At 44.6% G+C, this 17005-nt stretch overlaps 1 protein-coding gene across 1 annotated transcript in view; it reads left to right on the top strand.

Moving 5' to 3' along the window:
• Positions 1-17005, top strand: part of LOC140694920 (trafficking protein particle complex subunit 9-like) — a 65967-nt gene that overhangs the window by 1881 nt on the left and 47081 nt on the right. Inside the window, exon 3 of the mRNA XM_072957924.1 lies at positions 3425-3643. Coding sequence (XP_072814025.1) covers positions 3621-3643 — 23 coding nt within the window. The 5' untranslated portion in view covers positions 3425-3620. The remainder of the gene's footprint in view (positions 1-3424; positions 3644-17005) is intronic.

Genomic DNA, 17005 nt, shown 5'->3' with positions numbered 1-17005 from the left:
CTTTTATTTTTACTTATTTTTTAAATTATTTTTTATTTAAGTGTAGTCAATTTACAATGTTAGTTTCAGGTGTACAGCAGAGATTCAGTTATAAACATATGCATATGTATATACATATGTTTTAGATTGTTTTTAGTATAACTCATTACAAGAAATTGAATATAGTTCCCTGTGTTATATAGCAGGTCCTTGTCATTTATTTTATATTTACTAATTTGTATCTGTTAATCCCTCCTTTCCTGCCTGCTAAATACAGTTTGCTTTCTATGTCCATGAGTCCATTTATAGGAGCACCATTTTTCCTAGTAATATATGCTCTTTGGCTGCTTTCAGTTTCAGTAATTCCATCTTATCTGTGGGCGCTTTTCTTCTGGTTGCCTTTATGTGGTTTGCACACGTGGTAATAGAGATCTTTATTTGGGAGAACTCCAGGTCTCGTGTAGTCCCTGGTACAGAATGCCCACTGAATTGATGATTGAACTGGGAAAAAAGCACAGTAAATGCTGGAATTTCCACTATGGTTGAGAATTCCAGGTTTCAATAACCTGTTTAGACAACCTTACTATTGGCTGCACCCATACTGGGTAATTTGGTGGAAATTCATGGTATGGTGGTGTAGAGACGGGACCTTATATTCTTCTTCTCTTTCTATTTTCTAACACTCATTTTCCTGGGCCTTCCAGATCCTCCCCCAGAAGTGCCCAGGGCTGGCTTAGTGCTGCACTGAGGCAATATTTGTTAATAACGCCCTTTCCTCTTCTCCTCTGAGCCTCCGTTTCTTTCTGTGCACAATGAGCGCTTAGACTAGATAAATACTTTTCAGTTTCTTTTAAAGCCATGTTTCCTTTGAGAAACAGAAAATGCAAATATCTCCTCTCAACCCAACCCTTTAGATTTTGGTATGTCCTCCAAGGAGTGACATAGCTCTTTGTGAAAAATTGATGTGATTTTGATTGCAGGTGACACAGAAAAGACTCTTCAGAGATTTATTGCAGGGAGAGGGCAGGAAAGAGGCAGTATGTGACACTTTCTAGTGTGAGCAACGGAGCAGGGACTTGGATTTAAATACGGTGTCTGACGTGGCCTCTCTCTAATCTTGTAGAATGTGATAAACTTCTCTACCTCAGTTTCTTGATGTGTCAAGTTGGGGTGATAATATTTTAAGGCTTCTGTGAAACATTATACAAATAAGACATTTGTGTCTCGGTAGAAACAAGATCTGCTAGGGATTCAGGGATTTGTTTAAAAAAAATTCTTGTCCATAGCACTCTGTCTGTGTGTATTTAGAAGTTCCTGGAGGGTGAGGGTGAGTCTAAAGTCCATTGTGGGACAGGTGGCCCATATTTCTCCGTGTCCCAGTTTACCCCCTACTCCCCAGTCCTCTTCCTCAGTCCAGGATGAAGTTCCCTAGTAGATTTACACAGAGGTCTTGTGGAAATGGCTTTTCATTTTATTGTTTCACCAAGAAGGGCTGCCATCATGATCTCTGTGGTCAGGTTTTGAAGGGCTGCCATCATGATATCTGGTAAGAATTCTATGCAATTTGGAGTTCCAATTTAATGAAAAGAAAAAAATTACAAATAGAAAATTAGAACAAGGGTGGTGACAGGGGCTCTTTTAAGTGGACACCATTAGCTTTGTTAGCTTCAGGTGCTGTGGCCTGTTGCCACGAGGACCCATCCTCTTGCTCTGAAGTTGGAGGGACTAGTGGGCTCAGTGGGAATGTTAACTGAGTGTATCTCATGGGCTGGGCATTGTCCTATTTGTACTGTGTGTTCCTTATTTGAGACAGTGAGCTCACCTAACTTCGATAACCTCTTTAAAATATTAGACTTTTAATTTTGAGATGTAATGTAGATTCCCATGTGGTAGTAAGAGATTATATGGAGAGGGCCTATGGACCCTTTGCCCAGTTTTCTTAATGGTTCCATCATGCAGTGTTGGGGTACAATTCATTACTGACTCACTAACAATTTGAGGTTTGTGTTATTGCCCTTATTTCTATTCACGATTAAACTGGGGCTTCGTGAAGCACGCAGGCCTGTCCAGGTCACCCACATTGTTAATGCAGAGTCGGGTGAAGGTGGGCTTGGGATTTCCAGGCAGTACCATTATGATGGTTTGTGGCAGGGAGCAGCATTCACTTTGCTTGTTTATTCATTCATTCAACAAACATTTATTGAGTAAACTCTGTGGGTCAGATGCTTTCATAGAGTTATCTGATTCTTCAGCAGTACTGAGAATCAGGTAATGTTTATATTTTTTAATCTGAGAAAATTAGCTCTGAGAGGTTATAACCTCCCCAAAGGAAGTATAACTCATAAAGGAGGGATAGAACATGTGTACAGTCACCTCCTTTTATGCAGGTGGTACCCTATGCATTTTACATTTTCAAACATCCGTAATCCAGATATATTCTTGTAAGGCAAGGCTTTTTTTTTAATTGAAGTATAGTCAAGTTTACAATGTTGTGTCAATTGCAAGGTGTTTTTTGACTTTTGAATTAAAAAATACTTTTTCAGGAGGGAAATTAGGTGTATTTATTTGTTTGATTTTTTAAAATGAGGTACTGGGGTTTGAACCCAGGACCTCGTACATGCTAAGCATGTGCTCCACCAATGAACAGTACCCTCTACCCCAAGGCAAGTTTTCTTATCCATTATTATGAAGCTTAGGAGTTCAAATAAATTGAATAGGAATCCAGATCTTTTGATCCTACTGTGGTCCTTCTCTTTATATTCTGCTGAAGGGGGTTGGGGAAGCATTTCCTTTGTTCATTTCTTTATTCAGCATTTTTGAGCAGTGACTTTGCATCAGGGCCTTGCTAGGTGCTTGGAAATAGAAAATAAGAAATGACCTTTCTCTGCAGAGGCAGGAAGCCTAGACCAAAAGCTGGGTAATGTGATCCGAGCTACAGTAGCCATATGCAGACTCTGAGGACAAACTGTACCCTTGGATTTGCTTTGGCTTCCCTTGTCTTCTGGCTGGTACACACCAGGTCACCGCAACCCAGATGGGCCCGTAGCACACAGCAGAGAATGTACCTCGATCTCCTCTCCCCTCTCGGCAGGGTCTGCAACATGAGCATCCCTGACTACGTGCAGTGTGCTGAGGACCACCAGACTCGTCCCGTTGTGGTCCAATCCATAGAGATCATCTCAGAGGAGAATTTCTTTTGCATCTATCAGCTACTCACCTCGGTTAGCCATATCAGCCCTTGTGGCTCCCAGTGGACACTCTGTATCCACTACAGGCACCGCTATGTGCCCGAGAATCGGTGGAGCGTCTTCCAGAAACACCCCAAGGTCGTGGGCCTTGTCACCATTACCGAATGTCTCTCTGCCAAGGCCTTCGAGAAGCTCCACATGCAGAGGAGCTGTATGGTGCATCGCTTAATGACTCTCAGCTTTTTGTCTTTGTGCAGCATGGGGAGGTAGCCGAGCAGACACGCACCGACGTTGCCTTCAATCTAAGAGTACTGCAGGGTGGTGGAGAAGAGGATCGAGGACTTCACTGAGTCACTCTTCATCTTGCTCAAGTCCAAGTGGCTGGATGGTGGCCCCAAGAATTCTGGGGACAAGATCCCCCTCCCCTGCATCCCGTTTGAGAAGGAGGACTTCATGGGACTGGACACAGACAGCAGGTAAATTTACCTGGAAGCCAGTCCACCTTGGCTGTGTGCTGGATTGCTTCCCTACATCCAGAAACGGATCAGCAAGGAAGAAGTCAATCTTGTAGCCAAGGGGGGAGGGAGGTGCAGCCCGCCGGTTTCCAGACATTTCAAAGTGAATCCGCCTTTATTTCAGAGAGATCCTTTTAGGGTTAGTGTGGACACTTACTCCCGCTTTACAGCCAGGAACATGGTGGGACCCCTGGAGTTGCTGTCCAATAAAGTAGCCAAAGCCACATGCTAGGAGCACTGGGGAGGAGGCTGGACTCAGCTGAGATGTACTGTAGGTCAAATGCACATCAGACGCTGAGGCTTGTCTAGTAAAAGTACATAAATTATCTCTCTACTTCCTATATTGATTACATGTCAAAATAATAGTATTTTACATACAGTAGATTAAGTAAGATCTGTTCTTAAAATCACATTCTAGTATTTGTTTTTTGTTTGTTGGTTTGTTTCTTTGTTTCAAATTTTAAACGTGGCAACTGGGAAACTTTCTTTACATGGCTCTCATTTCATTTCTGTTGCACAGCCTGTCCTGGTACATGCTCATCCCTTTGCTTATAGATGAGATGCTGAGCCCCGAGAGGCAGAACGAGGCGCTGGTTGAGCTGCGGCTGGAGCCGCTGTCACCTGCCTCCCAGGCCCAGCACCTTTTCAGCTCAGGCCGTCTCTTCCTGCCCGACAGCCACCATGCCAAGTTAGGACATCAGAAACACCGCCAGGGACTTCCTAATGAACTCCTTATGCAGGGAAAGGCGTATCACGGTGTATGGGACAGAGCAGGGAAATGTTCATTCCCACTTTGTCCCTGTGATTAAGTCAATGGCCCCACTTTGCCTCGGAAGTACAGATGAGCTCTTCTGGGCTGCCTACCCCCCACCTTCTGCTCTGTTTCCCCGTATATCTATCATGTTTTCCCTCGGGCTGAAGAGGGTGAGATGCCTTTGCCGAGACGTGGTCCCCCTTTGCTGGGGTGAGTGAGGGAAGCTGTGTCCCCCCGGCCTACGGCCTCGGTCCTTGAGTCTGGAGAGGGCTCATGGTGGTCCCACAGGTGGCGGTCAGAAGACCTGGCATGTGCTACCGGGCCCGCTTTGGAGGTGGTGCTCTGTGATTCTTGAACTTACCTAAGATCAGATCCTACTTTCTGGTTGTTGGTAAGTTGGAGGAGAAGATGCTAGGGAATTAATAAAAAGAATGTCTAGACCAGCCCTGTGAGTGAGAAGCACAGGGGACACTAGTCCCACCTGCGAGAGCCCACCTAGCAGGCTCTGGATGAATTTTCTGTTCCTCCCCAGAAATACCTCTATGGCTTAAGGAAGAGGAGAGGCATGTCGTGGCCATGATCTGTACTTGTCCTCACAGGGCCCTGTGATCTACATGCCCGCACTCCCCATCTGCTTCTTGGAGATGAGCTGGCATGTTTAGGAGCCTGGGCACTGCTGAGGGCATAGCTCCCAGCACCGTGCTACACAGAGTCTCGCTCCGTTCACCTCATCTGTCAACTCCTGCTGAGGCCCCAGACATTAGTCAAGTAGGTGCATCAGCGAAACCTAAGCAGGGACCACCTTCTCCCCCTGGACAGACTGGTGAGTGAGCAGTGGAAGCCTGGAGCCCTGCCCCAGCCCCCACGCCAGTGCCACTTCTTTTGTCATAGGAGGCACTGGTGACATTTTTGCTCAACAAATGCTTGTCTCTGAGTCTGCAGACCCACCAGAGAATGCCAGCTTGTTTTTGCCTTTTGAAGTCTGCCCTTGGGACTTGGCGGAGTAGCCGGATGTGTACTTAGCCCACAGTGGTTCAGCGCATTAAACCTGCCTCCTTGTGGGTCTGTCTATTCTGGTACCATAAGGGCTCAGCCAGCATCTGAACGTCATTGAGATAACGCGGCCAGTGAGCTCGGGTCAAGCACATTCTCCTCCAGTCACTTTTACTCCATTGTTTCTTTTACTATTCCACAGTCATTAATTTTTTAAACAATGCTTTGGTGCAGGAGCAGAGCCTCATTCTCTCCTGCTACTCTTGGTGGAAGTGAGTAAAACGGTTCAGACTGAAATGCGACAATAATTTGTAGCTCAAAAGCTGCCTAGTCGCTTGTAGGTCGAATTTTGGTTAGGGGAGCTGAACACGTTGTGGTCCCCCGGCAGCGCCGCTCCCCTCAGGCCCCTGCTTTCCCTTGAGCAGGAGGTGAGGTTGGGCCTCACCATCCCCGCGTCCCTGGCCTCACACACTCACATAAATTCTTGTACATGCAGTCAAAATTATTTTTGTTCTTGTGTGATTCTAATTTTCTCTTGTTCCTCTTTTCCTTTTTCTTTACTCCTTTTTCACTTGTACTGCCCAGTGAGCATGTTGTTGCTTCTGAAAATGTGGGCTGTGCACACCCTGCATTGGAAATAGCCAGATTGCCCTCCGTACAGTCTCCATCGCTTTAAAAAGCAACAACTTAACAGCTGTTTTGATCCATCTATTATCTTAGTCATTTTTTATTTTCTAATTTTTTGGAATATTTGCTTTGTTAGCTCATCACCCACTGGTGTTTGATACCTGTTGAAATCCTTGCTTTTGAGGAACATGTTTGGTCCTCCTTTTATTTGATGACAAATGCGCCCTTATTAAATTTGTTTCATTGTTTTGAAGAAGTAAGATGTGAATTGATTTAGTCGGCTGCTCAGGGATTCTTTTCATGGAGTATTTAAACTTGTAAGGTCAAACTCTGCAGCATTTTGCTCGATTCCTGCTTTTACACAAACGTGCTCAGCACGCGGTTCCTGGCTGTCGCTGTGTGACGTGCGTGACGTCGCTTCCTGGCCGGCGGTCACTGGTGAGGATGTGGCCGCCACGGAGGTGACAGCTGCAGGGGACGCTGTTGGAGGAAGAGGTCACCGTTTGGTTCTTTAATTTTTTTTTTTTTGCATTCAACTTCCCCGTGCCATTTACTTTACTTTGCCTTCATAAATGGGCAGAATTGGGTCTAAAATCCATGCCACTATTTTTTCCCTTTACGAGGCTGGTTTTTCTGAGTATCAGGACAACATGGCCTTCTCCTAAGTAGCTGGCTTACCTGGATCTGTTGGGCAAAGGGACTGCTAAAAGGGCCGTAGCTTCCTCTCTGCTCCAGCCAGTGGGCATTCAGAGCTGGGTCTGTGGTTTGCCTCAGCAGCCGTGCAGACCTTCCTGCCTCGGCCTTTACTTTTAACCCATGTTGGCAGTAAAGAGCTGAATCCGTTTCTGTTGCAGCTGACGCCCACCACGTGGGCCCCCTAACGTGTCGTTAGTTTGTGGTAGTCAGTCCCCAACACCCCAGTCAACAATGAAGGAAGATGATTTGTCCAACCCAGGACCTTGGATTCTCAACCCTACCCTGGTTCATCTCACCTGGTGGAATTGTTTGGCCACCACCATCATGCTGACCATGAGGCCTTGTTTCTCCTTTCATGCTCTGGTCCAAATGTGGACACTTCATTTTTCACTGAATTTGTCTCGCTTGAGACAGGCCAGAATATCTGAATGAGTCCATCACATTCTGGGTGGGGAACAGAACAGAAGTAAGTGTCGCAAGTAGATGGAGTCTAGGCTGTCCGGGTTGGCAAATGCAGGCTGGGATCTGTGATGGCTGGGCTGTACACTGGACACAGGCCTTTCCCATGGCTCCTGAGAGCCCATGAGTTGAAGTGATAACAGCCTTGCGTGGGTTCCCCCATCCTCATCTGCTCATTGGCAAGTGTGTCTGCTAATTAGGAGCTCCCCCAGACCTCGGGCCCTTCAAAGCTCAGACCATGGGAGAACCTTGAGTCCCTTCTCCTGGGCCTCCTGTGTGAGAATCCACTGCCTTCTGAGGTGACCAGCGGCAGGAGATGCCTCCCCATCCAGGGAGCACCCTACGGAGGACTGTTAGTGCACCATGCTGTGAGCTTGTGTGTTTCCGGCCATGGTCCCTACAGAACTACACTTGAGATGGGCTTATTGATGGAGATAACAGGACTGATTCCAGGGCAGGGCCTGGGGGAGGGAACAGTGGAAATTGAATGTGACCTCAGACACCTCGGTGGGTGCTGGGGCTGTTACTAAAATGGGGAGTCTGGGAGATACCTGACAGGAATGGAATTCCAGAGTAAATGGTGGACATGAGGCATTTTTAAGATGCCATTTGTCATCCAAATTAGGACTTCAAAGAGGCACTCGGGTCGATGAGCCTGGGGCTCAGGTGAAGGAGCCGGACTAGAGATACACGTTGGGAGTCGTCATTCTTAGCTGGTGTTCACAGCCTTGCATGTGAATTAGATCATCTCGAGAGCTGCAGACTGAGACTGAGGGGGGCAGGGCTGTGTCTTGGTTGGAGGAAAGCCCAGACCATACAGCTCTGGTGTGTCAGTCAGTGGCGTTTGCCATTTTCAAAGCAATGCCAGTTATCCTTAAGGGGCCAGGGGCTGGGCAGGGCCAGCCAGGAAGAAATCTGAAGGGAGGGTCGTGGCCACGTGTGCGTCTTGGGAAGGTGCAGAGGCTGCAGGGTACGGGAGGGTAGACTCCTCAGAAGCTAGAGTTGCAGTGAGGAGTGGGGAGAAGTTAATCACAATCACCTGTGAGGGAGGGAGGGAGGCCTAGGGAGCCCCACCTTACCGGACTCGCTTTCCCATGAACAGAAGGCAGTCAGACAGAGGATCTGAGGTGAGAAGGGATGGGCACTGGGAGGGGAGCCAACCTGGAGAATGGTGCTTGCAAAATTCTGGAATAGTCTCCCTGAAAAATAGAGTTAAAAATACCCAGACTCTTAAGAACATTGTTAGTGACTTGGGAGGAGGCAGTTGTTTTTCTGGCCTCCTAAGGGTAAGGCATGTATCCAGGGATACACAGAAGATACGGGCAGTCTGTTCCGGGGGCTTGATCGTTACCGGGGGAACAGTGCAAGTTTAAAAGGGGAGAAGGGCAGCGGAGGGAAACTAGCCAGGCCCCGTGTCAGGTACCAGTCGGCCGCCCTACTTGCGTGTTTCATTCACATCCATGCCTCCCAGGTGGGCGGCGGCAGCCCCCTTTTGGGGATTGGGAAGCCTTCTCAGAGGGGTTAAAGAATTGGTCCATTTAGCGACTAGTAAATGCTGTAGCAGGATTCAAGCAGGGCCTTGTCAGAATTCAAGGGCATGTTCTCTCTACTGTTTCCAGTACTTCCCTGTTATACCTGGAATGGTGAAGTGGGTCAGTTTTGGAGCCTTTCAGAAAAAGTATGATTTAAGCGCCTCTGGACTGTTTCACAAAGCTCAGCATTCTTTGATGGTTCTGAAGCACGCAGTGATTTTCGTCCCAGAGAGGTAACGTCTAACTCCTTTGATGATGACGTGGTTGCAAATGGTGTACAGGTGCAAAACCAGACTTTGCAGCTTCTGAAGGGAAACTCTCCAGTTCTCCCTTGGTCGGCTTTCTTCCACGGGATGTAACTGTGCTGCAGCGTAGGCCTGAGCTTTCCATATGGAGTGAGAGTTTAATATCCGATGTTAGCATAAAACGGTCAGATGAAGAAAATCGAAGTTGACAATTTATTTTTGGGTTTCATTAGTCAAGATATACTATCAGTTAATGGCCCATATAGCAAATGAAATTGAGTACAGGACATTGCATTTCTTACTTTCTATTTAGAGTTCTCTTACAGAATAATGTTGCCTGCTTTGGAACATCAGCTCCACCACTCACGGCACCTATCAGTGTGTTGGTGTGATTGCATTTACAGAGTGAATGTAATCTGGGCTTCCTCAGCCCCAAACACTTCAGTGCAGAATCACGGGCTGTAGACGTCTGTTAGTCACGCAAATACTTCTAAAATTATATGATTCCAGAAAAGAAAGAAGAGAGAGAGAGAGATTGCCTTTATCAAATTTCCTTTCAGTTCTAAATGAAAACTGTTGTTGAGCAGCTCTGGTTTCCTTTGGATAAGAATATATACATTTCTTTGCATGTAACCTGGGTTTTGGGCTAGAACACCAAGTTCTTGCTGTCCACAAGCCACAAAAATAGTAGCCAAATGGCACACGTGTGAAATATTTTATACTTTTTTCTGAGAAAGTATCGTTGAATTTGGGACTTGGGCTGTGATTTCTGCTTTTTGATTTCCCCACCTGTCTTGTAATCTCTCACTCCTTCCCACGTGGTTCCCAAGTGTTCGTGGTCTCAAAGGAGCGGGCAAACACCCAGTTGGTCACCATGTACTGCTGCTATAGATAGAGCCCAGACAAGACTTAAAGGACATTATCAGAGAGAACTTCCTGGAAGAAATGGGCTGTACATTCAGTTGTGAGGACAGAGTAAGAGTCAGCCAAGAGAAGGAGTCAAGAATGTGGCTCAGGTCACAGGTGCAGCCCGGGCAGAGGCCTGGAGGCTTTTGGCGTGGGGACCCGGGGAGAGTGCCCTGTGCGGTCCAGGGTGGAGGGAGCCCCTGCTGGGGAGGACACTGGAGAGAGTCCGGGGTGTAGGGCTTTGGAAGAAGTTGAGTTTTACTAGAACTGACACAGTAGGCAGTGAAGGGTGTCAACAGAAGTGACCCTCAGGGAAGGTACTTCTGGTTTTGCTTCTGATATACTACAGACAAAAGGGTCGGGACTGGTGAGAGCAGGTATGTCTGTCCCTTTGAGATCCAACCCGTCATTCATTTATTCATAACACGTGCACTTCAGTGAGTCTAGGGGAGAGAGAGTGTAGCCACATAAATAAGCAAAATGTATTTGCTTCTTGAGAGCTTAGCGTTGTCAGTTAGCCTAGAATGTTCTAGGAAGAGAGGAACAAATTGTGGAGGTTGGAGGGAGGGAAGGCTTCCTTGGGAAACAGTCAAAATGAACCTGGAGGCAAGTGGGAAGTAGGAGCAGGTCAGGGGGCTCCTGAGGTCACTGGGGACCTATGTACTGAGATGAGGCTGGGCGAGCAGGGTCTGGGGTGGGGCTAGAACTCTACCAGGGAGCCTCTGAACTGTTTGAAGTGGGGTTGATGTAATCAAATTTGTGCTTTGGGAAGGCTGTCGTGGCTTTGTGTGTGTGTGTAGCGGGGAAGAGGTGGAGGGTGCCACCAACTGGGGGATCATTTGAAGACCATTCACAGGCTGGGATATGGGCTTCGGGGCTACTTGGGGACGGCAGGGGCAGTGTGGATGCCGGCTTTTCTTATGGGGGACTTGTTAGCGGGGCTGCCCTAGAGGCACCTTGTGGCTGGAAGAAAACTGATGGAGGCTGCCAGGGGGACATTCCTCTTCTCTCTTTCCATGCCTAGTGTGATTATCTTAGCTCAGCCAACATTTGGAACAAAAGAGCTAATCTCCAGGGTTGCCCAGGCCTTTGTAGAGCTCCTTCGAGTGAGATCTGATAGGATTTAGGTTTGTGTTCAGATCTGGATGTTCACTTAGCTAGAAACGTCCTGTCATTTCGATTTCCATAGGGGTTTTTATTCCTGATAAAGATTGCTTTCTTGGTGAGAGGAAAATTATTACAGCTGTTGTCTTTTTCAAAAAAAATCATATGTTTTAAGAGCTTTAATATTCAAAAGAATAGGAATATATAAAATATTTAAGGAAGTCTTTGGTGTGGTTTCTTTGCTTTCTGAGCTAATGTGGACTTAGAGCCTTTGTATTACTTAATAGCACATCCTTGTCAGTATTTAAAGAGCTGTTAGTGAGCACCCCAGGCCCCACCTCTCAAAGAATCGTTAAAGTTTGCTCTGAAATAGTGAGGTCATAAACGTCTTGTTTTCAGAAATCAAAAGGTTTTAAATACGCACCATAGCTCCATTTATAAAATAATAATAAGTTCAAAATTAAGAAAATGGAGGATAATTGATTTTTTTTTAAAGCCTAAACATAAACTTTCTTGTGCTAATTTTGCAACTGGAAATTTTGAAAAGAAAAATCCTACTGCAATATCATCTACGTGGTATATATATATGAGTTTCACGTTTGAAAAGTAACTGCGCAGTGGTTTTCAAAGTCAGGAGCATTCCAGCTCAAATACTGGCAGTGGTGGCTGCTGGTTTTCAATGGAAGAGCCTAAATTTGCCTTCTTAGCTTTTTTTTTTTTTTGTACTGAGAAGGTTGAGTAGTGCTTTGCCAGCATGATTTTCGGGCAATTTGAGGGCAGCTGTCGTGTTCCAGCAGTGAGATATTTCCATGCATTTTATTTTCTGGACATCACCAGGGCACATGTGGGGTTTGTGCCTGCAGGCTGGAATGCTGCAGGACTCCCTAATCCATCACCATTATGTCCTGGTGCTGCTCCGGTCAGTGAATGATTTTCTGTGACTTGGAGGTAATGTGGTCTGATGGTGATGATCAGACGTGCAGTTAAATGCTATTAATTGAAATAAGAGTAACCTAGAAACATTGCTCTAACAATACAGGATGAGGGAGGAGGATTGGCTGAGCTGCTTGCAGTGGGATGTCTTCTCAGGTGACTCCCTCACCGTGATTCCTGCCAATATCCGCCCCAGCCCTGCACGGTAGTCCTGCCGAAGCAAGCAAGCACTTTGCTCAGAAACGCACTGAATTTCCTTGCGCCTCTGTTTGTTGGCTTTTTTTTGAAAACACATTTTGCCCTTTGCTTAAATGCCATCCATGCTAGTCACCCCTTACACTCATTCTTCTGGACCTCGTCCATACATAGCTGCTGAATGGATGAACAGAATGTAGTATCTCCATGTAGTGGAACATTATTCACACGTAAGAGTGAATAAAAAAGAAAAAAAAAAGAGGAAAATGAAAAATGCCACCTGTTTTGGGAAGTCCACCCTGACTGTTCAACCCACACTTTTCCCTTTGAAACACAATCACTTATGCTCCACTCTACTCTTTTTGATAGTACTTACCACCTTCTAATAATCTTTAACGTTTCCAAAAAAAATAAAAAATAAAGAGATGCTGATGCCACTTCAAAATATACAAGCCTTGCTAACAGCATGTTAATTGAAAGGAAGCAGACACAAACGGCCAGATATTGTTGATTTCAGTGATCGGAAAAGCCCAGAAAAGGCACATGCAGAGGCAGAGAGCAGGTGATGGTTGGAAGGGGCTGGGTGGAGGGGGATTACGGAGTGAATGCTAGTGATAGGGGGATTCTTTTGGGCTGATGAAGTGTTCTGGAAATAGAAGGTGTTGAGGGCTGCACAACTGTGATTGTGCAGAAGACTGCTGAGCGCTGTGTCTGGGAGTGCCTGTTGTTGGGGCATCTTTATTTTGTTCACATCCTGCAATGTGAAGGGCCATCTTCTGCTGTGGTCATTCTACTCCTGTGAGTGGTGAGGGTCAGGACTTTGTAGAGTCCTGTTTCTTTTCTCCCTCTGGCTGAGTGTAGGCAAAAAAATTTAAGCCTGAGAAAGTGCTCCATCTACAGAAATGTCTTTCAGTTTTGCCTGGTGTAAAAATCTTGAGAGCTTTTAACCGTTGAGGCTAGTCTGTGGGGGTAAATAGCCTATGAAGCCTGGGTGAGCCCGGGAAGAGCCGCGCTTCCCTCCCAGACACGGGTGGGGATTTCACCCCCTTTCAGGCAGTGAAGGGCCCAGACCCGTGGGCAGACTTGACAATCGTGAATATTTACGTGTATCCGCTGCTTCATCTTGGATATTAATTTCAAGCTGAGTCAGTTTGTGACGGCAGCCTCATCCTACAGCAGGAATTTATAGTATCTGCTCTTTGAGGTGAAGACCTGACAGACTTGAATATTTAACAGTCTGCTTTGAATTGATATCTCAGATTCCTTTGTCAAAAGCAAAACAGCAGAAATACAGACGTCCTTTAATTCCAATGTGGCCTGGAACGGGTTTAGTGTCTGTGCCTCAGTGGCCTTATCTGCGGGTGGGGAAGATGATAACAGTGCTTCCCTCAGAGGAGCTGGTGAGGGGAGAGTGAGAAGCACAAATGGAGGACTTACACGAGATGCTCATAAATGACCGAATTTAGTGCTCTCCGCCTGGTGAGGCCTTAGGGGTAGAGATGTCAGAACAGAGCAGTCCTAGCCGGAGCTCGATACGTGATGGTAGCTGTTATGATCAGTATCACCACTGTGGGTTATCAGGTAGTTTTAAGACTTGGTAATATGATTTCATGAATAATGTTAAAAGACTAGACATCTCAGATCCAGTTTACATAGTCCTCAAGATTTCTTCTGAGAATTGGATGGTTTCTTCCCTATCTTAAATCTGAGATGAGTCTCTAAAAATTTCCGTATTCCTCCATCCTTTTGCTTTAATTCTCTATTTCTTAAAAAACAAAGTTTCTAGATGGAGTTACTGGGGACTGAATTGAGGGCCTCATGCATGCTAAGCACATACTCTCCCAAATGAGGTATAATCTCTTCCCTGATTTTTTTTTTAAATTTACATCTTAATTTTCAGAGGTTAGAGGCCTCTAATTATTTTTCTGGAGACTTGTCCATGAACCTGTAAATCTACAATTAATGGACAAAATTTGGTTTATTAAAAAAAAATCTATAGAATATTCTACAGTCCACCCAAAAGGAAATACTCATGGACTTAAAATGTTTCTCCTTTAAGGTGATTTCTCCTGTTTGGTCGAGCTTAATTTGTTAACAGCCATCCTCATCATCATAATGACCAAACTCGCTGTGAGTGGACGCCTAACTGAGGCTAAAATGCTTTGCTCATATTTTACTTCATAGCAAGTGTTTGATTGTAGGTATCAGTGTCTCCTTTTTTGTAGCTGAGGGATTGAGAGATGGGTCAGCTTGCCCCAAATGACACGCAGCTGGCGGTGGCTAGCTCGATGCTGGAATCCAGGCTGCACAGGATGAATTCTCAATTGCTCCTCTAATCAGCTTCCCGTTGAGTGTTTTCCCGAACTCCTGTGAGCCCATAAATGACCGATTTTAGCTATCTCAGCCTGATGAGGTCTTCAAAGGAGAGACACCAGTGAGAATGAGAGGCAGAGTGGCATAAATTAAAATTGTACATTTTCACAAATGTTTTATTCTCAGGTAATGACTGTAAAGGAAATAGTTTTTTAATTTAGTGCTTTGTGAGAACTAAAAACAAAACATTTAAAATAACTATTGTGCAAGAGAGAAGTGGTCTTTGAAAGTCCAACTGTTGCTAATGATGTTACTTGTTTTTTCTAGTGGTGCTTATTTACTGAAAAATTTCCAAACACTGAATTTGTTTTATGTAGTCTTAGTATGAAAGAAAACTTTGTCAGTGAGTATTGTAAGTAAAATCCTTACTCTTTTCTTTCCTGATGATGAATATCTTAGTTGTTTACATGGCTTAAGTATATTTCGTCATTTGTGAAATTTGAGTAATATGGTTTACCTTGTCTGACTGTGAGAGCTGGACGCCTTGTATACAAAGCACCGTAGAGGTGCTTAATAAAAATGTGCTTTCACAGTGACTGATAGTTTAGAAGTATCAACTCTGAATACTAAAAAGGGTAGCTTATTTCTGATGCATATTCAATATGTGTATATATGATATACATTAATATGGCTTAAAGTAACTAGGATTGTTTTTTTTTAAGTGCAGTATGAAGCTTTAATGAAATCTGTGTCATTCTAGTGAGACAGGGACTACTTAAATTGCCTTAAGCAGACGACCTTGAAGATTATTTACACAGAATGTAAGCTCAGAATTCATGTTGCCGTGTAACCATCCATCAGACATTTAATTTCTCGGGATCCTGACCAGAACCATTAAGTTTAGAAAAATCCACATTGATTATTATCAGGGAATAAGCTTCTCTCTTTTGTGACTAAAGAAAATTTTGATTTTTTTCTGCACTCTTTTCAGGTTTTAAAATTTCAAAATTTTGATTTGACATGTCACTTTTTTAATAGAGAGAATAAAGCTCATGCTGTTTTAATATGTAAATAAATGTTTTTGTATTTCAATACCCTTCTATGATTTCCTGGCTCTTTGAGAAGTATTTTGCAAGATACTTAGATTACCTACTGTTGGAAAAATACAGACGTGACTTTTATGAATATAGGCCTAGTACAGTTCTGTTGGTTTTTACTACAGTGCAAGACATGAGACCTAGGAGAGCTTTGCTGCTGATTGCCAGGAGGACAGATCTCAGGTCTCAGTCTCCCCTCGTGTAAAATGAAGTGGCTGGACTGGATTCTTTCCTCTTCTAAGATGAGCTTCCATGAGCCTATGTCTTTTGTTTATATTTAGGAGTATTAGCAATATCAGATTAAATACTGAATACCCCTCCATCCCCCCGAAGCAAAGTGCAGTATATGCTACATAAGCTTCTAGTTATCTGATTCTCGTTTCTCATCTTACAGTCAATTTTTGTGTTGCATGTTTCCCGGCAACCTGGAAGGTCTTTTTAGCCATAGGTGGCGCTGTTGCAACTTTTTACAGTCTTAATTTTTCTGTTTGTAAAATAAGGCTTAAACAATGTGATTTTATTTTGATTCCTTTGCTTAATGCTTCAGAATAGCACAACGTCCATTATGTCTTTCTACCTGGAAAATTTTTTCTGCTTATATCATAGTTTTATTCTTTTATCTCGCTGTGAACATTTCAGACTTGCTGTGCAAACAATGGCAAAATCGGGCTTTTCTTCTAGTGTTAGAAACCAGTGAGCCGGGATATTATAAAACAGCTAGAAGCTGCCTCTGGAGCACCATAAAGCTGAAAGGTGTGTTGAGTTCCCTGAGTATTGACCCCGCCGCTGTGTGTTAATTGGTGGGAGTTGATTTGGTACATATATGATGGGGTGTAGTTTCTTGACTTGGGTTTGCCTGCACGTGCTGACACTGAACCATGTGATCCTGAGTCAGCTCGTTCTGAGTTTTCCCCTCGTCTGTGAGAAGGGGACACTCATATCTGCTTTGTAGAATTGTGAGAATTAGTAATTATGTAACATGTTTACCACAGTGGGTATGTCAAGAGAGCTCATAAACTTTAGCTGCTGTTTTGTGTGCAGCCATCATTTTATAGTCTTTGGTAATTACAAAGAAACAAGAAAATAAGAAAAGCTGATTTTATGATGAAAGATATTTGAGGACGTTCCATAATTCCTACACCCATAATTTAGCATCAGCAGAGTCAGAACTGTTACACAGTCGCCCTGGACCAACGTTAAGCCACAGAAATTTTTGTTACTTCATATATGTTGGGGCCTAAGGGGAACCAATACTTATACACATGTTGTCTCCAGCAGCCAACTGAGAGATGACACAAAAGAGTAGGCAGGCGATAAATGTCTTCTTTGTTACTGATGAAGCCACGTTCTCCATGAACTTCAGGGCTGTGGATAAATGAGTGTCATGATACTGTGTCCCAGAAGTAGAGACTCACCCTGTCCCAGGTATCTCTGGGCCACAGCAAGCCTTCCCTTGAGAGAATGAGCCC

Source organism: Vicugna pacos, unplaced genomic scaffold (assembly GCF_048564905.1).
Source record: "Vicugna pacos unplaced genomic scaffold, VicPac4 scaffold_112, whole genome shotgun sequence".
Taxonomy (NCBI): domain Eukaryota; kingdom Metazoa; phylum Chordata; class Mammalia; order Artiodactyla; family Camelidae; genus Vicugna; species Vicugna pacos.
Note: the sequence above shows the minus strand (reverse complement) of the source record. Positions and strands in the feature narration are given on the sequence as shown.